General features: G+C 41.4%; 1 protein-coding gene across 1 annotated transcript in view; it reads left to right on the top strand.

Moving 5' to 3' along the window:
* Window positions 1-462: 462 nt before the first annotated feature.
* RAB5A (RAB5A, member RAS oncogene family) overlaps window positions 463-25821 on the top strand; it is a 31669-nt gene continuing 6310 nt past the window's right edge. The window contains exons 1-3 of the mRNA XM_015426964.1: window positions 463-730; window positions 16435-16687; window positions 22669-22820. Coding sequence (XP_015282450.1) covers window positions 16525-16687; window positions 22669-22820 — 315 coding nt within the window. The 5' untranslated portion in view covers window positions 463-730; window positions 16435-16524. The remainder of the gene's footprint in view (window positions 731-16434; window positions 16688-22668; window positions 22821-25821) is intronic.

Genomic DNA, 25821 nt, shown 5'->3' with positions numbered 1-25821 from the left:
AGCTAGCAACCCTTTCTTTCTAAAATATACACGTGCATAGCTTGTTATGGTTTGTGCTCAATCGATTCAAAGCTTCCCGAAAGGTTGTAGGACACTCATCACATCGGAAGGCGGAGGAGGCAGTTTCCTAATTCTGCCCTGTAGGATACACCCTATCTTTAATGACAACGATACTTAAACTGGATATCCGGTACAGTTCATCGGTCCTTTGAGAAAAGTGACTGGCCCTCCTAGCCCTCTGAAAAGGGAAACAGCACAGTGACAAGGTTTACGGGGAGTCACGTGACATACCTCACTCGACTCCGACACTAGAGCGACTGAAGCAGAACTGTATTTCCACCCTCCCCCCGACTCCCACAATGCTTGGCGCCGACAGCCAAGACACACCGGTCGAAAGCGCCAAGGAACGCCGCGCGTTTCGGCAACAACGGCCCGCTAGTCCACGTGACCAACGTGAAGCGGAAGTGATACGAAGTGGGCGTGGTGACGTGGCAAGAGGAAGTGGCGTGTTTGTGTTTTGGTCCGGTAGGAGGAGGCGGTGGCGGCGAAGGAGACGGAAGTTGGCGGCCGTCCCCCCACCGTGAGGCGCGGAAGAAGCTCAGTCCCTCACCTTCTGTATCCGAGCCGATAGGTGCCGACGTTCGCCGGCCTTCCTTCAGTCCGTCATTTGCTCGCTTTCCGGCGGTGGACTGAAGTGGTAGAAAGGCCGGTGCCTCCAAGTCACAGCCAGGTAACGCGCTAAGGCCGGAGTCGGTGGGGGAAGGGAATGACCGGGTCTCAGAGAGGCTGGCGCGCGCTCCTGCCTTCCTCTCCCGCCCCCCCCCCCGCTTCTCTAGTGGCGCCGGCGGGGCCTCCACTGGCGGGGCGGGACGTTTAGCAAGCTTGGCTCCTTCCCACCCTCAAAATGGCGCCCCCATTTCTCCCACTTCCTCTTACTCCTGTGTCAACCAGTGAGGCGGGGCCGATGGAAGAGTTGGAGGAATGGATTGAGTGAGGCGACAGTTTGTGGGGCCGCTCAAAGGATGGATTTAGGAATGCGAGGAAGTCGCATAATCAAGTAGGAAGTGAGGAGTGTAGGGGAATCGGCAAACCACCCCCGCCCCCCCTTCTCCACCCCCCGCTCTCCAGTAATGTTTCTTCAAGAAAAGAGGCCCGAAGGGACTGTATTTCGCGTTTCAGGATAACCAAGGGGGAAGCTATTCCCTCTGCTTTCGGTTGTTCTGCTGTGTCAAAAGCGTGAACAAAATCGAAAAGGATGAAATAGCATTAAGTAGGCTGGAATACGGTAGAGTTAAACCCATTCAGAGGTGGAGATAAGGCAACAGTAGCTCACGCTTATATTGCTGTCTTTTTGCTGAAGTTTGCTAGCAGAGGTGGTTTGAGGCTAAGAGTGAAAAACGTTTATAAGGAAGCCACGTCCTGTCAAAATAAACTGAAATTTTAGATGGTCACTGGCTGTTATCTCATGTAGTCTTTAAAGCAGAGTAGGAACATGATAGTTTCACTCTATATAGTTTATACTTTTGAATATTAGCTATTTATGAAACTATTTTGTCTCTTGAAGACAAAAAATTAAGGCTAGGGTGATGTCAATACAGACATATTGGATTGCTTACATAATTGGTAAGGCTGTTGGTAATATAACTCTAGTTCAAACTACATTTAAACCTAGAACAAACAGTAAAAGTGCTTTTTAACTGTAAATCACGTTTACTGACTGAGTTGCGACAAGTTAAACTCAAGAAGCAGAGGAGTATGTCATTTCAGATTTTTGATATCTTTATTTGGGTTTCAGTATATTCATGAACAGTGATTCTGTCAGTGATTAGTCACTATTTTATGCACAGGTTCAGAGTTAGTCTGTTACTGAATGCAAGTTTCTTGTGGGACACTGTAGTGAAAAGCTGTTGCCTTCCTGTCCTGATGGTGGGCCTCCTGATACAGCTGGCCTGTCACTGCGGGAGAAAGGATATTGGCTTAAGCAGATCTTTGCTTTCATCTAGCAAGATTCTTTTTGTTTTAAAATGTTTAAAATGCTTTCCTTTTGTGGAGTATGTATGTAAACTGCATTGTTAATTTGAAAAATCAACTTAAATTAGAATGGCCTTTGGGTTGATCTTTGTGTGAATAGTTATTAATTGACACTTGAGTAATGTGATGATAATGAACCCTTAATAAGTCACCATAGTTATTTTAACATCTAGTGGATTAGGTTAAATGGTTAGATATACGATAAACCTATTAGGGCTAGAATAGGAGCTATGCAGAAATGAAATATTCAAGTGTAAGATGTAGCAACCTCCATGCATCAAACAAGAAGGTATTGTCTAGAGCTTTAAGAAACCATTTTGGAAATATTCCAGAGTTCATACTGGAGGATATTCTATCTGGTTTAGAATCTACTGTTCCATTGCAGTCCATCCCAACAATAATTTGTCCTTCTGCTAACTCCTCCAAATTATCCATGAAGAATAATATGGAAATACTTATTCCCCATCTCTTACTATATAGGTGTCAAACAGCTTTCAACAATTATAAACAAATTAAAATATTTACCGTATATCCTAATCTCCTGAAACATAGGACTCAAAGCCGCTTACAAACTCTACATAAAATGTAAAATAATGACTCAGTATCCAAGAACAACAAGATGTCCATTACTCATGCTTCTGTTATTACAAAACTCAGTGGTACCCAGTCTGTTCTTGACATCACTCAGACCTCAATAGCTTGTTTCAACAATTGTGCCCCCCCCAAAAAAAGCTGCAGTTGACTAAGGGATTGGGGGAATACTGCAACCCCTCCCCCCAAAATCACCTAGTGAAACAAAATGTGGACAAACTCTGAATCTGCAGGACAAGGTGGTAGATCTTTATTCCATCTCTGAGCAGGGAATGAAGTTGAAGCTCTGCTGGTTGAATTAGGAACTGCCCAAGGTTGTAATCTGTTAAAATGACAATACCAGTGAAACAGCTGTTGAACCCCACAAAACCCACAGTAAAATCCAAGCACTTAGGTGGAAGCAATTTACTGTTTGCTTGTGTGGTAATTTATTTGTTGGGAACACTTCAGTTTTACCTTATAAGCTAGTTTTCTATAGTGAATAAAGAGTACAACTATATAATGAGGTGAGTCAGTACAATCTCATAGAATTACTACTTGATATTGTTACATTATTTTGGCACATGCACTGGCCAGACTAGAACTCAGGGGTGGAAAATGGTCAGTAAAATCAGTAAAAGTCAGTTTTTTCATCTTGGTCAGTAATTTGTCAGTTTTTTAAAAAAATTGGCCAGTAAAGTCAGTATTTCTTTGATTTTTGTGAATGCAGTTTGTGTTTTTCCATTTTCCTAAGAGTAAAAGTGATTTGGTGAAATCTTCCACAAAGTATAGAAATATAATTAACCTCTTAAAACATGAGACAATGAAAATAGAGGTGATGGATATTGTGGGATTCAACACAGCACAGCTCCTGCTAGAAGGAGTGAGAAAGCAATGGAAGAAGAGAACAAGGGGAAAAATGCTTGTGGATGCAGTGCAGAAAACTGTTGAGAAACAAAAGAGTTTGTGAATAACTTTGTTTATTTATTTGATTTATACCCCACCCTCCCCACTGGAGCGGGCTCAGGGCAGTTTTCAAAGAGATTAAACATATAGGTAACAAATTATATACAATCTTAAGACAAATAATAAAATTTTGCATTATCATAAAGTGCTAGTAAGTGATCAGGTACTTATAACAATGCTTACAGAAGGCAGAACCAATACTAGTGTTGTAATCAGATGATCTATATTGGTGGTTGGTCTCTATATTTAGGCAACAGCACAGGCTCTTGGTGGTAAGCCAAGGACTAGGGTACTGTCACTTCTCAGTTATTTGATGTTATTTGGTGCGGCTCCTTAGTCAAAGGCCTGGTGGAAGAGCTCCATCTTGCAGGCCCTGCGGAACTCTAAAAGGTCCCGAGGGTCCTGATCTCTTCTGGGAGCTCATTCCACCAGTACAGAGCCACCACTGAGAAGGCCCTGGCCCTGGTTGTGGCCAGCCTGGCATCTTTAGGACCTGGGAGGCCAATCAATTTTGTGACCCTGAGCGCAGTGCTCTCTGGGGAACATGTGGGGAAAGGCGTTCCTCAGGTATGTGGGCCCTGATCATAAAGAGCTTTAAAGGTAAGTACCAGCACCATGAAGCGAATTTGGTATGCTATCAGCAGCCAGTGCAGTACTTTCAGAAAAGGCTAGATATGCTCCCACATAGGGAGGCCTATCAGAAGCCTGGCTGCAGCATTTTGCGCTAGCTGTAGCTTCTGGATTTGGATCAAGGGCAGCCCCATGTAGAGAGCATTACAATAGTCCAAACTCAAGGTGACCATCGCATGGATCACTGTCTCCAAGTCGTTGCATTCAAGGAAGGGAACCAACTGCCTAATCAGTCAGAGGTGGTAAAAGGCTGATTTGGCAGTAGCTGCTATTTGGGCCTCCATTGTTAGGGAGGCATCCAGGAGCACTCCCGAGCTTCTAACCTCTGGCGCTGGCACCAATGGCGCCTCATCGAAGGTCGGAAGTAGGATCCCTACCCTTGGGCCGCCCTGGCTCAGGTACAGGGCCTCTGTCTTTGTCAGATTCAATTTCAGTTGGCTCAGTCTGAGCCAACCAGCCGCAGCTTGCAACACCCGGTCCAGATCTTCCAGTGTAGAGTCAGACTGGCTATCCAACAACAGATAGAGTTGGGTGTCATCCACATACTGGTGACATCCCAGCCCATGCCTCCAGGCAATTTGGGCAAAGGGGTGCATGTAGATGTTAAATAACGTGTCAGCACTGCCCCTAGGGGCACTACACAAATCAGTGGGTCCCTTTGGAATAGCTGCTCCCCTAGCGCCACCCTTTGTCCTCAACCCTGAAGGAAGGAAGCCAGCCATTGCAAGGCAGGCCCCTGGACTAAAGTGTCGGCGAGGCAGTGGATCGGTAATTGATCAGTAACTGATGGTGAGCTGTGTCAAATGCCACCAACAGGTCCAACAACAACATCACTGCCAATCCGCCCCGATCCGGATGCCAATCAGTCTACGGTATTCCAATGCCCAGCCCGACACGGCCTCCACCAGGGATGGCAGAGCTCGGACCCGTTCTTTTTTTCATCAAAAAACCAAAGATAAAGTAAAAGCAAAGACAAGTCTTACCTTACAGTAATTATGTTTTGCTGTCATAATTATTACTTTATGTTTCATTTTTAATGTTTTTGCTGTTTTATTATCTGCAGTATGTGATTATTTTTAAAGGGAATCTTTTTTTGCCTTAAATTTTGTACAATAATGAAAACGTTGTCCTCTATTCATAAAAAAATTCAATAAAAAGGTGTGCAATCCTTTTATCTGGGTCACATCTAACTATGGGGCTGGCTATGGGGATAGTGGAGGCCAGATAATAATAATTTTTAATGAAGTCCTAGTTTTACATTTAAAACGCTAGCTTATCAGTAGGCTGACATTAAATTGTTCAGTATTTGGTCAGGGTTTTTTGGAATTTTGGTCAGTAAAATCAGTATTTTTGACCCTCTGACTTGTTTCCACCCCTGTATACTGTACTGTTCCTTGTATCAAACAAATAATGAATGGTACACTGCTATGTACACTTGAGAATAAATTTCATTGAGCTCAGTTGGACTTATAACTGCATAGCATTGAGCAGTATTTGGTTCAGTTTGAATTAAATGGCCCACATAGAGGTGCTGTTTGTATTATTGCATTCATTTGCATTCTTGGAAGTAAATTTCAGTGAATATAGTGGGATTTCTGAATACATAGAACTGAGCTGCATGATTTTACTATGGTTACTGTATTCTTATTCAAAGTACTTTGAACGTATTATTTTGATTTCTTTCTGGATTCTAAAAAATTTGGTGTCCAAAGCTCAATTAAATATTTCAAATAAATGAAAATTAAAGTTGCTGATGAGTACTTTGAGTTATGTCTTCTTAAGTATGATAATGATCTTCTTAAAATGTAGCCCTTATGCAAGCCAGACTTTCTTAAATTAAAAATGAGGATGTGTTTGTACTGACCTCTTTTATTTTTATGTGTGTGTGTGTTTTACAAAGCTTCAGTGTCCTAGAAAATGAATAATTGGGGTAACCGGTATCTGCTTTAAGCCTTATGTTCTATTTCCTTTGAGAGCACAGAGAAAAGTGTAAGCATAAATATTTGTTGAAAGTTACAGCATTGTATAATATTGTTACACATGATGGTATTAAAAAACTTGGAATGGTTATATAAAACAATATAACCAATATTACAATAAACTATATCATGTTGGTTCTTTTAATATAAATTTTAAATTTATCTAAAAAGACATGTACACATCAGCTGAGTAGCATAATTTAAAGTGCCACCCTAAACAGAGTTGCACCCTTCTAAGTCCATCAAAGTCAATAGGATTAGCAATGTGTAACTCTGCTTAGGAGGTCATTGTTAAGGAAGTAGTGATACACAATGCTTGAGTCAAACATTGATGCTCAGTTTAATAAAAAAAACTTTTTAAAATATTGAATTGCATTTAACAAAGTATCATATTTTTTGGTGTTTCTGCTTCTCATAGCTTTAGCTATAGGTCTGTGTGGTGGTGGAAAGTGCTGTAAAGTCACAGCTGACTTTTGACGACCCCATAGAAATTTCAAGGCAAGAGTCATTTAGAGGTGGTTTGCTGTTGCCTGCCTCTGTGTTTACTTCGTATTTATATAACACTGGCAGCATTCAAAGTGTTTTATACACCAACTTATCCTTAAAACAGCCCTGTATGGTAGACTAGTATTATCTGCATATTGCAGTTGGAGGACTAAGGCTCTAAAAGGCTTTCCTAAATTCACAGCAGTGGCGAGATCTGAACTGGGTATTTTTCAGGGTAACAATTATTTTAGCCAGCTTGCTGTGTAAGTTCCGCAGTTCTTGCCTTGAAACCAAAAATGACAAATGAAAAAGAGTATGCCCCCAGAAGAGTGTTATTCTTGGGAAGTAAGAACCTCCTGGTGGTCCCCAGCCTGAGAGAGATCTGGCTGTCCTGAACCAGGGCCAGGGCTTTTTCGGCCTTGCCCCTTACCTGGTGGAACTCTGCTGGAGAACATCCATGCCCTGCGGGATTTGTTACCTTTCTGCAGGGCATGTAAGGCAGAGATGTTTTGCCAGGCATTCAGATTTGGACAGCGATGGTTCAGCATATGGTCTGGCACCCTCATACCCTCCCTTCTCTGCAGCCCCACCACCCCCGGGATGCTTGTGAAATCTGAAATTTTCTTGCCATCTTGGAATGGATTGTATTATTGCTGATGTATGCACTATGTATTTTATTCTAGGATTTTAACTTTTAGTTATTTATAATAATAGAATCACAGAGTTGGAAGGAGCCATACAGGCCATCTAGTCCAACCCCCAGCTCAGTGCAGGATCAGCCTAGAGCATCCCTGAAAATTGTTTGTCCAGACACTCATTAAAGACTGCCAGTGAGGGGGAGCTCACCACTTCCCATGGTAGCTGATTCCACTGTTGCACAACTGTTGTTGTAAAAAAGGTTTTCCTAATGTCCAGCCCTTCCCGCCCTTAATTTAAACCCATTATTGTGAGTCCTATCCTCTGCTGCCAACAGGAACAGCTCCCTGCTCTCCTCTTAAGTGACAGCCCTTCAACCTAAAGAGAGCAATCATGTCCCCCCTCAACCTCCTCTTCTGCTGACTAAACATTCCCAAGTCCCTCAGCCTTTCCTTATAGGGCTTGGTCTCCAGGCCCCTGATCATCCTCATCGCTCTCTTCTACACCCACTTCATTCTGTCCACATCCTTTTTGAAGTGAGGCCTCCAGAACTACACACAATACTCCAGGTGTGGCCTGACTAATGCAGTGTACAGTGGGATTATGATCTTGTTATTTCTCTGTTGATACATCCCAAGATCGCATTAGCCTTTTTTTTGTCACCGTGTCACACTGGCTGCTCATATTTAACTTTCAGTCCACCCGTACCCCAAGATCTTGTTCACATACACTGCTAGAAGTGTCTCCCCTATCCAGCAGGCGTATTCCTCATATTCGTTACCCAGATGTATAGAACTCGGCATTTAACCTTGTTAACCTTGTTCACATCCGCCCACTTTTCCAGTGTGTTCAGAACTCGTTGAATTCTGTCTCTGTGTTTGCTCCTCCTCCCAATTTGGTGCCATCTACAAATTTAATGAGTAGCCCCTCCACACCCACATCCAGTTCATTTATAAAAATATTGAAACGTACTGGGCCAAAACCGAGCCCTGTGGCACCCACTGGACACCTCCCTCTCTTCAGAAGAAATGCCATTAACAACTACTGTCTCAGTGCAGTTCTCCAACCAGTTTCCTACCCACCTAACTATCCTAGAGTCCACTCCACAGTCCTTTAGTTTAGCTATCAGAACATCATGGGGAACCCTGTCAAAAGCTTTACTGAAATCCATGTAAACAACATCAACAGCATTCCCTCGATCCAGTAAGCTCATCACTCAATCAAAGAAAGAAATGAGGTTGGTCTGGCAGGACCTGTTGGGGACAAATCCGTGCTGACTTCTCCAATCACCAAGTTGTCCTTTAGATGATCACAGATTGATCCTTTTAAAATCTGCTCCAATATCTTCCCTGGGACAGAGGTCAGACTGGGTCATCCTTCCTCCCTTTTTGGAAAATAGGGATAACATCTGCCCTCCTCCAGTCTTATGGCACATCTCCCATCCTCCAAGAGATCTGGAAGATGATGGACAAAGGCTCTGCAAGCTCTCTAGAAACTTCTCTTGGGTGCATACCATCTGGCTCTGGGGAATATACTCATTCAATTCAGCCAGGTGCTTCTCAACTACCTCTCTGCCAATGCCAACCAGTCTTGCCTACTACCATTTCTAGGTGAGCCTGTACTCTTTTTCAGGGGGAAAAACAGGCAAAATAGGCATTGAACCTTTCTGCTGTCTCTCTGAGTTTCTCCATTTTCACTCAACAGTGGGTCCATTGCCTCTTTTACCTTGCGATTGTTCCACACATATCTGAAGAAGATTTTCTTGTTGTAGCGAGCTTCCCTGGCCAGCTTTAGCTCACGGTGAGCTTTGGCCTTTCTAATGGCTGACCTGCAGTGCCTAGCAACCCTTAGATACTCTTCTTTAGAGGTATATCCTTGCCTCCATTTCTTGAACATTTCCTTTTTCTCCCTTAGCACATCACAGAATTCTCTGTTCATCCATATTGGCTTCTTGGATCCCTTACCATGTTTCCTTCTTAGTGGAATAGCGATGACTTGAACTTGCAAGAGCTCTTATTTTAGGAGAGCCCACCCTTCACTTGCTCTCTTCCCTTCTGTGACAAAATGGCTGCCAGGCCTTAAAATGGATACCAGCCTGGTAGTTCCTTACGTGTGGGGAACAATGGAGCTGCCATACCTCCCTGCCTACACTTCCCAGCAGCCTTGAGGGGAAAGAGCGGGAAAAGAGGGACACACCCCAGGGGCGGGGCCAAGGAGAAAGTGGCTTTTTGGCTCATGAGGGGAAAAGAGTCAGTCTCAGCCTGGTTTTCAGCGTGGACAGCAGGTTCCAGTGAGAGCACAGGTGGGACTCCTGTTACCAGGGACTCCGTGGGCAATCCAGGCCACCATAGACTGTGGTGGAGAGCCAGGAGGGTGGTAGTACTGGTGGCCAGTCCTGAGGGGGAGGGCTGGAGTTTCTCTCCACAACAGGAGGGGGAAACGCAAATCCGGGCCTGAGGCCACAATCCACTACAGAGGTAGAGAGGGTGTGTGGGTAGGGACAGAGGAATTGTGTTTCTATCCTGTTTATTTTCTGTGCCCCAGTTGTGTTGAAGTGCCTGTGTTCATTTTCTGTGCCCAATATGTATATAGTTAAATAAATCTTCCTTTTTTGAGTTTAAAAAGCCTGGTGTGCCTTAACCACATAGTCCTCCCCGCTCTGCACGTTACCAGGGGCAAAGGGAGGCCAGGGAACACAAACGGGCCTAAATCTGAGGTGTTGCCAACTCTCCAGGGGGCACCCAAAGATTGAGGTACCCACTTCCCAAGGTGGGGAATTTAGCCAGAGGGGTCTCACTGTCCCTCAAGGAAGGCGGTAAGTCAATTCAGTGAGTTGTGTCAGTGTTTAACGAAGAGAAATAGTCCCACCAGGCAGGGTGAGAAGGCCAAAACAGGGGCTTGCGAGCCACAGGACGGCACCTTAGTCTCCCAGGGCTGAAGGCGGGTCCCCGTTTCACCACACCTTCCAACAGACTTGCCCATGGAATGATTCTCATCATGCCTCTGAGTTTATTAAAGTCTGCCCTACTGAAATCTAACATACATGTGTGGCTATGAACTTCCTTGGTCCCCTACAGCAAAAGGAATTCTAGCAGGACATGGTCACTTCCCCCTAAGGTCCCAACCACCTTCACCCCATCTACCATCTCTTGCCTGTTGGTCAATATTGTCGAGTATGGGTGAGCCTCTCATAGCTTTCTCCACCATTTGAGAAGTTGTCTCCCAGCACATATCAGTGAAGTTAAAGTCACCCATAACTACCAGACCCAGTCATGCTGTTTGGATAGCCTATCAAGCTGTTCAAGGAGGGCAGCATCCACCTCCTCATCCTGGTCAGGAGGACTATAGCAGACTCCAGCTACAATACTGTTTGTCCTTCCTTCCCTTAACCTCACCCAGATACTTTCCACTGGGCTGCCACCCTCCTCCTCCAGTATTTCCTGACAAACCCTTTCCTCACATACAACACCCCTCTGCTTTCTCTTCGACCTACCAAGTGTCTGTAATGCCTACTAAATCATCCCTCTGTCTGCATTAGAAGCTCAAGCTTTTCCTTCTTATTGCTCAAACTTGAGCATTGGTACATAGACGCCTGAAGTCCCACACCTTTGGCTCCATTAGACCTAGCCTCCCAGGTGATGTCCTTCATTTAAATCCCTGTATTGGTCGTCTCCTTCCCCTTGTGGTGTCGGTTTAAAGCCCTCTTGATGATTTTTTCCGGGTTTCTGCCAAACACATTCTTCCCTGACCTTGACAGGTGAAGTCTACTGTGTGCTAGTAGGTTGTCATCCTGAAACCTTAGCCCGTGGTCCCAGAATCCAGATCGCTTCTGCTGGTACCACCAACACAGCTAGTGGTTCACTTCCATTATCATCTGTTCCTGTCGTATTCCTCTTCGTACGGCAGGAAGAATCACAGAGAACACCACTTGTGCTCCCATTCCCTTCAGCTTCCTCCCAAGAGCTTCATAGTCAGCCTCAATGCTTTCGATGGTGTTCATGGCCATATCGTTGGTTCCCACATGGACTATCACAAATGGGTAATGCTCCCTAGGTTTGATGAGTTTTGGGATCCTGTCTGTAATATCTTTAATTTTTGCCCCTGGCAAGTAACACACCTCTTGGGCCAGAGGGTCAGGCCTGAACACATGATGTTCCATCCCCCCCCCCCAGAGAGTCACCTGTGCCCAACACCTTCCTTTTCCTTCCAGTGCCATTTCTTTGTATCTCCCTGTCCTCCTCCCTCTGTCTTCCTTATGTTTGTGATACTTCCACTGGCAGTGTTTTCATCTCTGCCTCCACTGCAAGGGCCTGGAATTGATTCCTCAGTTCTAATGGCACTGATTGTTGTCTTGATCGACGCTTTTGGGGTCCTGCTGTAGCGCTCTGAGGAGTCTTAGGGCAGTCAACCGCACTGTTGTCCCTTTGACTGATCTCGCCTTCCTTATGCAGGACATCAAGGCTTCTGTTAATGAACTCCTCCCCTTCCTTGACCTCATAGAGTAGTAATCCCTTCCTCCAGGCCTCAACCCTTCTCCTCTAAGAGTCCTATCAACTTACACTTTTGACAAGTATAGTCCATCTTGTCCTCAGGGAGGAAGACAAACATGACACATTCCCTGCAGGTTCCAGGAAATGGTACGTGAGCTTTCACCATCACTTCCCCAAGTGGATTCTTTCACCTAGAAATGGTGTGTTGATGTACCCTAAAACTTAGAGAACTGACCAAATGGCTACTTGAGCCAAAAGGGGAAACAAGCACAACAATGTTCAATTTTCTCAAGTACTTATTGTATGTTCCTTTCTGTTGTAAGCTGCCCTGAGCCCTGCTTGCAGGGAAGATGCAGTCTAAAATTTAATTAATTAAATAATTAAATAATAAATATAGAGGGAAGGCTAAGAAATACAAGAATGGGGGCTATGATAAGTAGGGGGAATAGGCTGGGATTGAGCAAAAAAACTGACTGGATCTAATCCAAGGCTGCTTTATCATTTTTCATCAAAACATTTTGTTGTATGACACAAAATAAATGGACGTCATTGTCGTTGCTTGTTTGTATGTAAATTTAAGTTTGCACCATTCAGTGGTGGCAGATGAATAAATCCGTTGTTTTTATGCAAGTTCCAGTATTCAGTTAAATGTGCTTTTTAAAAACCATACTGGAATTATGAGAAATTGGGCAGATATTTGGCTAGGGATAGGGGTTAGCTTTTTGTTGAGGTGGAGTTTCTGCTATATTCATTTAAATGCTACAACACTTTTGTCAGTCTTTAATAAAATTCTGTGAAACACTGAAAAAGTTGTTGTTGGTGGAAAGTGCCATCAAGTTGCAGGTGACTTAAGGAGACTCTGGTGGGTTTTCAAGGCAAGAGATGCTCAGAGGTGGTTTGCTATTGCCTGCCTCTGCATAGCAGCTCTGGTATCCCTTGGTGTTCTCCCATCCAAATACTAACCAGGGCTGACTCTGCTTAGCTTCCGAGATCTGACGAAATTGGGCTAGGCTGGGCCATTCAGATCATGTAAGATTGAGGTTTGGTGATAACAATAATTAGAAAATATGGTCATTAAAATACAAAATGCTGACTGCTGAAAAATTAGTGACTTAAATTTTGGGGCTGGCTCCAGAGCTGAAGAAAATTTGTCAAGGTTCATTTCGTAGTGATTGCTAAGTAAAGATGGGCTGTGGCAAATCTTGGGAGGGAATTCTTGTCACTGAGAATGTGATCTGCTTTTATATGAACTTGTTGTATGAACATTGTACTCTTTGCCAAAGTGGTATCATGATTGGACAAAGAAAAGGCTATCTTTAAAATTGGGGGGAGCAAAGTCAACTAGAATGTTGCCAGTCAAGGGTTGGATGCAGCCAGCTTTTCCATGCTGTCTTATCCAATTCCCCTCCTTACAACAAGCCCTGTTCCACATGGGATTTGTCCATGCAGGTCCCACGATTCTCAGGGCATCTTTTTCTAAAGCTTCAAGGGGATCCCTCCTTCCTTTTTTACTAGCTTAAAAGGTGGTTGGATCCAATTCTAAGGCCTGTTTGTAAAGGATGAGTAAAAAAGATTTGTCAGCTGAAATGATCTACAGGTGAAATGCCAAGAACATAAAATCAACTGGGAGAAGGATATTGGATGTCCTATTCCACAGCAGGAGTGGGGGCAGATGTGGAGTAATAATAATTTAGCCTGCAATCCTAAAAATATTCTCCAAGCACCGCTGAATAAAATGGGATGACTTCCGAGTATACCTGTTTTGGATTGATCCCATGATGTGTACATGAAAGGAAAGGTGTTAGATTGTATTCAGCACCCTTAAATTGGAAATTGTTGCCATGGTTAAACATAAATGTTATGTATATTTTGGGATTGTCCCCTTTTGGGAACAGGCCCACACAATGATTAAAGGTATTACAGGGTATGAGATATCAGTGATACCTAAGGTGGTAGTGTTAGGATTTCTTAAAACTATCAGGTTTAATGATGTAGAATTGGTTACAGCTTGCTCGAAAGCAGCAAAAATGTGTTTTGTTATAGAATTGAAATTTTTGAAAAGCCACTATCTGTTAATGGGTTGGCATAAAAGTCTGTGGGATGTAAAATCTTATAAGAAGAATCTTATAAAAGAGAAGAAAAAGGAAACCAATTACATAGATTTGTAAGGAATTGGGTATTTATTGAATACTGAAATACAGATTCTGTATATAATTTCTTTGCTATAAAAAGGTGAAAATTAAAATTAGCACCCTGAATTGTTCCTTGGATAGGAAACTTAAGTAGACAGACCACTGAAGCAATATTGGCTCAAGCAATCTACCCTTGTCAGAGTAGTGGCTGCTCTGTGTGTGAGTTTTTGCATTAGTTGAGGCTTCTTTGTAGTTAATAATAGCCCATGTAGAACAAGGATTTACTTATTTTTATCCCACTCTTTCTCCAGGAATTCTGGATACATTGCTCCCTCTCCCCCAAACTTTTGTATCCTAATGATCATGTGAGATATGTTGGCTGGAGGTTCATGGTTCTTTTCCTGCCTTTTTGTGGTGAAGTAGATAAAACTGTCACTGTTACAGTACTGTTTCATGATTTTTGTGAAAATTCCCTAACCCAAAATTTGAATCCAGACATTCCAAATATAAAATTATGTAAATTTCTGTGTTTTAGTTTGAAAGCTTCATTATATAGGCTAGATACTTCAGTTGGGTTGGGTCTGGCCAACCTGCTAAACAAGAACAGGAGCTGACAGAAACTATCTGAAGGAAACTTGGTATTGTTTCGGGCTGAAGAAACCATTGCATTCCTCGAAAGCAGCAAGCAGCCATTGCAATTTTACAAGCATGGACGGCTTCAAAAGGGAATTAGATAAGCATATGGAGCAGAGGTCCATCAGTGGCTATTAGCCACAAGGTATAGATAGGGACTCTGGGGTAAGTGATGCTCTGTCTTCTTGGTGCTTGGGGAGGGGGGTCAACAGTGGGAGGGCTTCTAATGTCCTGGCCCCACTGGTGGACCTCCTGATGGCACTGGTATTTCTGGCCACTGTGTGATACAGAGTCTTGGATGGGCCTTTGGCCTGATCCAACATTGGCATCTCTTATGTTCTTAATAAGTGGAGAAGCAGCTAGATGTTTGCCATTTCTTTTTGCTAAGGATATAGAAGGATGGTGCTGAGTAAGTACTGGTTCAGAACAGAATGTGAAATAGCTGATGATGCAGTGAAGTGTTGTAAGGAAGTTCAGAGCAAATGATCTGACTTAAGCAGCAACTTTTTGTTTTTGTTCAGTGTCTAGAGTGGTGTTGGTGCAATGTAGAAATATGGAGACTTGCGTTATTTTTCATTTTTTAAAGTTTCATTGAAAAAGTAATTTAGTATATATTTTAAAATGGGGAAAAAACTTAATGCAGATAGCCTTTTCATGTATTAAACCAAAATCAGGAGCAGAATGATTTTTCTGATCAAAATATGAAAATCTTTTAATGCTGAGAAGTTTAGTTTGTGCATTCTTCAAGATGAATATGTGATTTCACTAGAATATCTGTAGATGATATTTAATGACAAAAGTGAAGAACCTCAGGGCTTTATAAGGTCTTCTGTGTAGCCTCTTCCTTCCAGTGGCAGCCCCACACTTTTCTTGAAAAACCACACTCAAATGCTTGCGTGGTATTCCATGAGTCTTAAGTTAGGAAATATGATAATTCTGTAGATGTGTTGTAGAAACAATTTATATATTCATATTTTGTTTAACATTATGTGCTAAAAGATCTGTGTACTGCATTAAAATAATTTATTTGAGCCAGTTTGGTGTAGTAGTTAAGAGCGTGGACTCTAATCTGGGAGAACTGGGTTTGATTCCCCACTCCTCCACATGCAGCTGCTGGTATAACCTTGGGTCAGTCATAAATTCTTTCAGAGCTGTTCTCTCAAGGGCAGTTCTGGAGAGAGCTCTCTCAGTCCCACCTACCTCAAAGGGTGTCTGTTGTGGGGAAGGGAAGGGAATTATATGCTGCTCTGAGACTCCTTCAGGTAGTAAAGGGCGGGGTATAAATTCAATCTCTTCTCTTCTTGTTGTTTATCTGCCATATACGTGATTATTCTTTAAAATGATCACTGAAAGACTAGGGCATGCACTGGATAACCAGTGCCATGACTGTTTTTCAGGTAACTACTTCAGTTCTCTCTGACTGTTTTGTTGCTTGTCTGCTATCAGCACCCTGAATTAAAAAAAAAAGTTTGCAGTATATTATGTGGCTTTTATTAATTTTTTTTAAAAAAAATCCGAGTAAATCCTATTGTGCTCCCAAAGGTGTTAGCTGACAAAGGTTTCCAGTTCAGCACCCATCTGTGATACTGGCACCTTAAATAATTGATCATTTTGGGGAAATGACTATTTAGTTCAATGCTGATGAATTTTACACAGATATATTTTTATTTTTGTTGTATAATAGAACTATGCAAAATATTTCAGGGCTTGGTAATAGTGTTTTTTAAAAAAACAAAAATAAGCTAATGATTCATTTATAAATCACATTTCTGATTTCTGAATGCTGTTTTTTTTGTTTTTAAAAAAACAAAAATAAGCTAATGATTCATTTATAAATCACATTTCTGATTTCTGAATGCTGTTTTGGTTGTTTTTGTCCAGGTTGCTTTGAGGTGAAGAAGCACTGAAGTTCGCATCCTGGAAACCTCCTTTTAAGAATCTGAAACAAAGGGACTCCTTTCTAGTTTGGACATGGCCAATCGGGGAGCAACTAGACCCAATGGGCCCAATGCTGGGAATAAAATATGTCAGTTCAAGTTAGTTCTTCTGGGTGAATCTGCTGTTGGCAAATCAAGTCTGGTGCTTCGTTTTGTAAAAGGCCAGTTTCATGAGTTTCAGGAGAGTACAATTGGAGGTGAGAAAAAAATTACATTTGTATGTATAATCCTTTATTTTTGTCTGTAGTAAACAACACCAAGAGCAATAACTGTTTTGAATTGTTTACTGTGACAAGTACCATTCTTGTTAGTTTTATTATGTTTGTGAAGTAAATATTTTATTGTGCTAATGTGTGGTGGGTTCAGTGTTTCTTATAAAAGATTATAAATTAATAGAATTGTCCTGGTAAAAGAGGACAGGGTGAACCTGAGTAGCATTGAAACTGGAGAGAATAGTGCATATGGATAAAAATTATGATACAATGACTACAGGCATTTGCATTTAAAATCAGCTGTACCTTATAGTGGAGTTTTCAGTGGGTCTCATTCTTTCTGACAGAGTATTCTGTATAAATAAAAAAAAGCTGGCATACTTATTCACAGTATCATTCTATTATGTAAAACATTGATTTAGATTAAGCCCTCAGAAATCTGATACTAAAATAGAAGTTACAAATGTCATTAATCTCTGCTTAATGTATCACTTCATTTTGTTTCTCTAAAAGAGCATCTGGGTATTTTATTTGCAATTAAAACTTAAATGCTTACATGGCATTTGAATATAGATTCAGGTGGGTAGCCATGTTGGTCAGAAGCAGCAAAACAAAGTTTTAGTCAAGTGACTAACAAAATTTTATTCAAAGTGTATTTTATTCAAAGACTGCAGAAGTGTGTTTTACACATGAAAGCTTACACATAGAATAAAACTTTGTTGGTCTCAAAGGTGCCCCGTGGCATTTGAATGGCAGTGATTAGTGAACTTCAGAATACTTCTCTATGCTATTAAGTTGCCTTCAAGCCAACTCTTAATTATGATAAGTGATTTACTATGCAGTCCCAAGCTCTTACCCCATTCTAAGCCCATTGGCTTCAGTAGGCTTACAAGGATGTAACTATGCTTAGGATTGTATTTTTAGTTGCTTTCCCATGTTCACTACAAATACAACAGTTTCTTGGACTGTGTGATTGAACTCTTTGGGTTTATTTGAGCAAGTTTCTTCTGATGCTGGCAGGTTTTCCTGACAAGTTACTAATGATTGGTTCTTCTGATCAAGGCAGCTTTCCACATATGAGCCATTGTGAACCCATCCACACATTTCAGCATTCAGTAGGGCTTTTTAAAAGTTCCTATTTCTTTTTCATTATTGCAGGTATGGGTTGTCAGTGCCCTCAGTTCTGATGTTAGAAAAATATATTACCTGTTTGATGAAACAGTGCACAATGTTAGTAGTTCCCTTTGGTCACTTAAGTATCCCAACAGTTTGTGGTTCACATCAGAGTTGTCTTGAAGAGAAGTGTTTGACAAAAGTGGATAGGTGGAGGGACGAGTATGCAATACCCAAATTGAGAAAGAGACTAGCATGTGGATACTCAGACGCTGAATGGCGATAGAATAGGAATAAAATAGGCAGTCCAGTGGCACCTTAAAAACTGAAAAAAATTATTCCAAAATAAGCTTTCAGTAATTAGGGCTCACTTCATCAGATGCAAGCAGAATATATTGGAAATCAGAAGTCTTCTTGCTGGAAGAAACTACATAGTGTGAAGCTGAAGAATCTTTTCACAACAGTTTCCTTTTCCTTACAATTGTGCAAAGTCCTATCATAAGGGAAGAAGAAGGTGATGTCTATGTCTGTAGATTTGGCCTCTTCAGTAGTGACCCATTCTTGCCACCTGTTAAATTAAGATGACTGCCACTTCTCAGGGGCTATAATACAAAGTCTGACCAAATAATATCAATTAGACTTCATGGAAAGCCTATCAACATAACCGTCATTTAAGTTTACACCCCAATTACATATGCTGATGAGGAAGAAATTGAAAGCTTTTATGCGAGTGTCCAGGAAGAAATTGACCACACACCTAAACAAGATGTGCTTATAATCGTAGGGGACTGGAATGCAAAAAAAAGGAAAAGCAGAATCAAATATTGTTGGAAGATCTGGCCTAGGAGCACAAAATGAAGCTGAAGAGCAACTCATCGAATTCTGTAGACAACAGTTTGTTCACTACAAACACATTTCAGGGAACCAGACAAACAGTTGTATATATGGGCATCACTGGATGGCCAATATAGAAGTCAAGTAGATTAGATAATTGGAAGCAAATGTGGAGAAGCTCTGTTTTCTCTGCTAAAACAAGACCATGAGCTGACTCTGGTACAGACCATAAATTGTTAATACTGAAAATTCAAATAAAGCTGGAAAAAACCCCAAAACATTCATAGTGTCAAAGTACAATCTAAACAACATTTCTGAAGAGTTTAAAATCCATGTAAAGACTAGATTTGCATTACTAAGTTCAAGTGAATGCGAACCGGAAGAACTGTGGGTTGAAACCTGAGATATTATCAAGGAAGAATGCACAAACACTGTTCTGTAGCCAAAAGAAATGAAAAACCTTGATAGATGTCTGATGAAAATCTTAAAATTGGTAAAGATAGATGAGAAGCAAAAGTAAAAGGTGACAGAAATAGAATCAGAAGTCTAAATGCAGTGTTCTGGGGACTTGCATGTAGAGACAGAGAGAACTATTATAATAACCAATTTAAAGAAAAAGGAGAGAATAACAAAAAAGGAAGAATAAGTGGTCTGTTCCGCAAGATCCAGGAAATCATAGAGAAACTTAAAGCATGATTAGGTATGCTGAAAGATCAATGCAGAAATGTGTTGACTGAAGAGGACAAAATAAAGACAAATTAGGAACAATACACTGAAGAACTATACAGAAGGATATGAAAGGAAGACAGATTTTTTCCAAGAAGAAACCTGAGAATCTACAGGTTTAGAAAGAGATGTTAAGGCTGCACTGAGAACAATTGGGAGAAACAGATAACCAGCAGTAGATGGGATATCAATAGAGCTATTTCAGGCCACAGAAAGTGGGTCCATCAAAATCTTAAGAATACGCCAACAGATATGGAAAACAAAGCAATGACCCACACAGCAGAAACGGTCAATTAACATTCCAGTTCTGAAAAAGGAGACATCAAAGACTGAAGCAACTGTTGGACCACCACATTAATTTCTCACATGAGTAAAGTGATGCTCAAAATCTTACAATGAAGACTGTTATCGTACATGGAACAAGAAATGCCAGATGTTAAAGCTGGATTCAGAAAAAGAAGAGGCACTAGATCTCATATTGCAAATTTATGTTGGTTACTGGAGCGTGCAGTAAAATTTCAGAAGAAAATGCCTAATGAAGGTTTTTAAACGAATGAAAAAGAATGTGCCAATAAATATGAAATACAAACCAATGGTGCACAGACTGGGAATGGTTGCATTAATTTTTCACTTGATTAAAGAGAAATTCAAGATCTTACAACAAAGCCTGTTACCGTATATGGAAAGAGAAATGTCAGATGTTCAAGCTAGTTTCAGAAAAGGAGGAGGCACTAGCGATCATATTGCAATCTGAACAGGGAGCTACTGTTAGGATAGAATATTGAAAAACAGTCTGGTTTCCAGTTGGCAAAGGCGTCAGACAAGGATGCATTTTATCTTCCTATCTGTTCAATCTGTATGTAGCATGTATCATAAGGAAAGCCAGTTTAGAGTTAAGTGAAGGTGGAGTGAAAACTGGCAAAAGGAAAAATTAACAATTTGAGATATGCAAATGACACCACATTACTGACAGAAAATAGTGAAGACTTTAAATGACTAGTGATGAAGATTAAAGCAGAAAGTGCCAAGCTGAACATCAAGGATACAAAAATAATGACTACTGAGGAATTGCACAGCTTTAAGGTCAACAATGAAGAACTGAAACTGGTTTTTGTTTTGTTTTTTAATTTCTTGGCTCAATCAGCAACCAAAAGGGAAACTGCAACCAAGAAACCAGAAGGAGAGACTGGGAAGGACAGCAGTGAAGCAGCTAAAAAAGATACTTAAGTGTAAGAATATGTCACTAGTGACCACGATCAAGATAATTCATGCCGTAGTATTCCCCATTACTGTGTATGGGTATGAACACTAGACAATAAAGAAAGCTAACAGGAAAAAAGTTGATACATTTAAAATCTCGAGTTGAAGGAGAGTTTTACAGACCACCAAGAAGATGAATTAGTGGCTTCTAGATCAGATGAGCCCTGACCTGGATAGCCCAGGCAAGCCTGGTCTTGGAAGCTAAGCAGGGTCATCCCTGGCTACTATTTGGATGGGAGACCACCAAGGAATACCAGGATCACAATATGGAGGCAGGCAATGGCAACCACCCTCAGACCCAAAGACCCTCAGCCTTGAAAATCCTACAGGGTCACCATAAGTCAGCTGTGACTTGAGGCAGCATAAACAACGAAGATCAAATCAAGGTTGAACTCTTCCTTAGACCAGAAATGACCAAACTGAGGCTATCATACTTTGGCCACAGTATGAGCAGACAAAACTCACCAGAAAAGACAGTAGCGCTAAAACCTGAGCAAGGCTGTTAATGACAGAGAGTTTGGGACTTCATTAGTTCATAGTGTCACTATAGTTTGGAAGTGACTTGACAGTATTTAACACCCCCCCCCCCAAGAAAGTAAGTATAAGGAGGTGGTGGCGGCTACCAGCATGGACAGCTTCAGGAGGGAACTGGATAAACATATGGAGTAGAGGTCCATCAGTGGCTATTAGCCACAAGGTATAGATAGAAACTCACAGGCTGGGGCAGGTGAGGCACTGTATTCTTGGTGGTTGGGGGGGGACAGTGGGAGGGCTTCTAGTGTCCTGGCCCCACAGCTGGACCTCCTGATGGCACCTGGTATTTTTGGCCACTGTGTGACAGAGTGTTGGACTGGACAGGAAGGGCCATTGGCCTGATCCAACATTGGCTTCTCTTATGTTCTTGAGGAAGGGGCAAATGCTATTTCAGCATCTTCCATGGTGGTGTTGCTCATTTTTTTGAAAATGACTTTCTTTTGTGGAGGTGTGGTTTTCACAGTAATATGTATATCATTCCTTATGCCTAACATTTACAGTCATCAGCACAGTACACAAATGAAGTTGGAATATATGGATTTAAACTTCTTTAGTCCTGCTGATTTTGTCAGTGTGCACAAGTAGTACTTTTTAAAACATGAGGTGAAAATCTAGACGGTTCAAGTGCTTTTCAGAAAATACTATCCTAAACTAAAATATCATTCTTTTTTATGCCCAAGTAGATCTGAAATTCAGCTTCAAAAACAAAAGTTTTGTATATCACAGGTGCTTGTTCTGCACAGGCTAAAGAAACGAATGCTAAGAAGCTGTCCTTATCTTCAGATATGATTTCAAAAGAACAGTGAACTGTTGTAAGTTGAAAACAAGCTGTGCTAATTTGAAACCCAGTGATACTGGAAGTTTTGAACTACAGAGAATTAGGGTTTTTTTAAATCTTTGAAAGAAAGCTTAAGCTGTCACCCATAGTTCAATTTTGTATCCTCCTCCTCCTCCTCCTCTGTCAGCCGGTAGACTGGTATTTTTTAAAAAAACACTTAAAATGTTCAGGTTCTTGAAAGATGGATGCTTGACAATTTTTTGGTTTAATTATTTGGTTTATATATTGTGCACAATATATCATGTTGCTTGGGGCTATGGACACGTTGTATACACTACGGGATGCATTTACAGAACTGCCATACTGCATTAGGAAGCAGAAACCTTGCCAGAAGGATTTGTCTGTTGTAAGGACCCATGGAGCATCTCAAAATTAATGACTGTTAGGTCTGGTTTTATTTAGTTCTTTTAATGGTAATGAATGGCCTGCATACAGCTGTGGTCCATATTCCAGTATTAATAGTACATCTAAGGTGGGGATTAAGTGGTTTTTGTAACATGTCTGCAGCTGAACATATGAACACTGTAAGTGAAAGTATTTAAAGATGTAAGAACTCTTAAACTTACACAGCTTAAAATTTTCACCATATTCACCTCAGCAGAAGATAGGGACCTAATGATGATGAAGTACATAATCACCATTCCTGTTGCTTTCCTTTCAGCTGCTTTTCTAACACAGACTGTGTGTCTTGATGACACAACAGTAAAATTTGAAATCTGGGATACAGCAGGTCAAGAACGATATCACAGTTTGGCACCCATGTACTACAGAGGAGCTCAGGCAGCTATAGTTGTTTATGATATTACCAATGAGGTAAGTGAAATCAGTCATGGCCTAGAAGAGTGAGTGGTGGTTGACAGGTATCACTAGCATTGTGCTTTCAAGTTACGAATTCATTGCTTTGCTATGTGCCATGGTGATGGAGAGAAGAGTTTTTCTAGCCACTTTTTGGGTCTCAGGATGACTGTCCAACAGAAACTGGCTTGTGTATGTTTTGAAGCAACTGAATGTGTAATTTCGTAAGCCTTGAGAGATTTTCTTTGGACCTAGAATTCAGCCACAGCTGCATTGTTGCCTCCTAAGGCCCCTCCCCTCCCCTATTAGCGTTGAGCTGACATTCTTCTTTTCTGCCTGCCTGAAACTTTGCTGAGGGGGAGTAGCAGCAGCATCTGCTGGCGGTCTTGTCATCTGTGGCGGCCTGGCAGTGTTCAGTCATCCTCTCTTCCCCTCCCATCCTCCTCCTTGCACACCTTCCTGCATTCAGAGAACAGTTCTCTGTGCTGGTGCACTGTTCTCTTGTTTGGGTTGTTGTTTTTTTTTTGTAACCTTCCCCTTTAGTAGCTTTAGGATTTTTCTCCAAGCCTGGGGGTTCCCCTGAGTTTGGAGAAGAGTCTCCGGTTTGCCAGTGTGGCCCCACTCAACAGATTTAGATATCTGCAGATGAGGAATACACATGGCTATTTGATATATAGATATTCCATGTATGCAGTGAAAAAGTGGTAAAAAACAAAGTTTTTAAAAAGATGTCTTTAGTTAATGTTTTTATTAAATTCAGCTTTTTTCTGTTTTTGGAAATCTGATGTTTCTTTTTGCTACTAAGCCGCTAGTCACGTCTCTGTATCTTAGTTGCCAGTGGCTGTTAGCTGGATGTTGTGTTCATTTGCTAGATTCTGTATTCAGCTTTATGCTTTGCATAGTACTGAGCCACCTACTGCTGTCACTTGCAGTGCTTGATCTTTTGGCCTCGCTTTGTTGAAATTTCTCTCTGTAATTGGGTACATATAGGTACTATTTTGCTGACTTCATGTATCTAATGGAGGGGGTTCTATTCCACAAAAGTTTGTCACAATATACTTGGTAAGATGCCTTAAGGCTCTTGGTTGGTTACTGCAACAAATGACTGTGACTTTCTCACTGGCATTTGCCAGAGTATGTGATGGACAAAAGCTGCCACTTATCAGTGCAACCCTGTGCGCATTTCCCTGGGAGTAAGCCCCACTGACTACTATGGGACTTACTTCAAAGTCAACCTACATAGTATTGCACTGGGTCTTCTGCTTATTTTCATAGGAGAAATTTTTTCTCAAAGTAAGAAAGAAAAGGAAAACGGGGTATAGAATCAGCTTGATTGGGTCTTCAGGATATAGCAGGGCTGATAGATTTTAAAAATGTAAAAGGAGCAAAAAAAACCTTTTAAATGAAAAACAGGCTTCCATTAGGAAACAGCCAATAATTACCTAATGAGACATGATAACCCACCTATGAACTTTCCCAGTTAACTTAGAGGGTGCAGCTGTTTTCTTCTCTCATTTGCTGATGCCTTTTGCGTGTATACGTGCATGGTAGAAATTATGAGGAAGAGCTCCACAATCTCAAAGAACTGCCCAAGATACTCTTTCACCTTAATGGGTTTGAGCAAATCTTTTTATTTACATATGAGAATATATTTCAATACCTGTCTACTCTCCAATAAAATTGGTGAAGAATAATCTTAGGTTTGTCAGTCTTAAAGAGAATGAATTAAATTGAATCTGGTTTCATAACTGAAAAGCAGTAGGTCTTTCGGGGACATTAGGGGCTGTGGTTGGGAAGACCTGTTACATGTGCAATTCTTCTGGTTACAAGACAAGCCTATATTTTGCTGTACAAGTTGAGTTCTGTATGGCCCTTGAATTTCTTTCAGCAAACTGCATTTTTCCTAAACACTTGATTGCTGTCTGCCTTGGAATGTGGCAGCATGTGTGTCATCTGTGGTATAACAGGTCTTCCCTACTTTTGCCTTTTTTCTTTTCTTTCTTCACTCATCTTCTTCCCCACCTCCTTTCCACTTTTCATCTCATGCTACCTTTCCATTCCTGGTGGGTCTTTCCAGTTCATCCTTCTCCTGGCGACAATTGTTGTATGACTGCACATGCCTGAATGAGGACATGTCCATCCCACTTACTGGGGCCTGCAAGCTCAAGCTTATGGAAGACAAAAAATGAGTTCAGGCTAAAACAAATAAACAAAGAAATAGACTTAACTGTTAGACACTTTATGCTTCTCTACTTTCTAATCAGGGTTGTCTTGCAAAGTGATTTAAGCTGGAATCTAAAGAATTCCTTTAGGGACTCCCCTGGAAACTTGCATGTGCACATAGGGATTCTTGTTTTTTCTTCAAATAGCATAATTCCGTTCCATATCAATAATGCCTAACCTGGATAAGCCAGGCAAGCCCAGTCTTCTCAGATCTTGGAAGCTAAGCAGGGCCGACCCTGGCAATATTTGGATGGGAGACCACCAGAGATTACTAGGGCCAGAGGCAGGCGATCAAGCCACTTCTCTGAATGTCCTCCATGCCCAGTAGGAGTCGCCAAAGGTCTCCATGACTTCCAGGCATGGGCACACACACACACAAATGTAAAAATACCCCCTCCCCAAAAGCACTTTGCTTTAAAGTAGTTTGCTATATAGTACAGGGGAGAGTGCTGCTGTTAAAGAAATGCTACTGCTTTAGCATGTTATGTGCATACTAGACCTAGATAGGCATTGTACATCACACTGCATCAGGTAGTTCTGGGTAAGTATATGTATTGGATTAAGTTGACATATAGCTTTGCCTAATTATGAGTACTCAGAAATCTTCCCAAATTAAGCTTCTGGCCAAGGCTTAGTTGTGGTTTTTGTTGGACGTGAGCCGGTTTCCTATTCACAAACTGAGATTATTGCTTCAGTCAGATTTACTCCCAACTATATGCAGCTTTCCTAATGAACCAACTATCAACAAAAATTCTGAAGCTTGTTTAAAATTTGTGTTTTAGTTTAAGATGATGAG

Source organism: Gekko japonicus, unplaced genomic scaffold (assembly GCF_001447785.1).
Source record: "Gekko japonicus isolate JY-2015 unplaced genomic scaffold, Gekko_japonicus_V1.1 scaffold162, whole genome shotgun sequence".
Classification (NCBI taxonomy): Eukaryota; Metazoa; Chordata; class Lepidosauria; order Squamata; family Gekkonidae; genus Gekko; species Gekko japonicus.
Note: the sequence above shows the minus strand (reverse complement) of the source record. Positions and strands in the feature narration are given on the sequence as shown.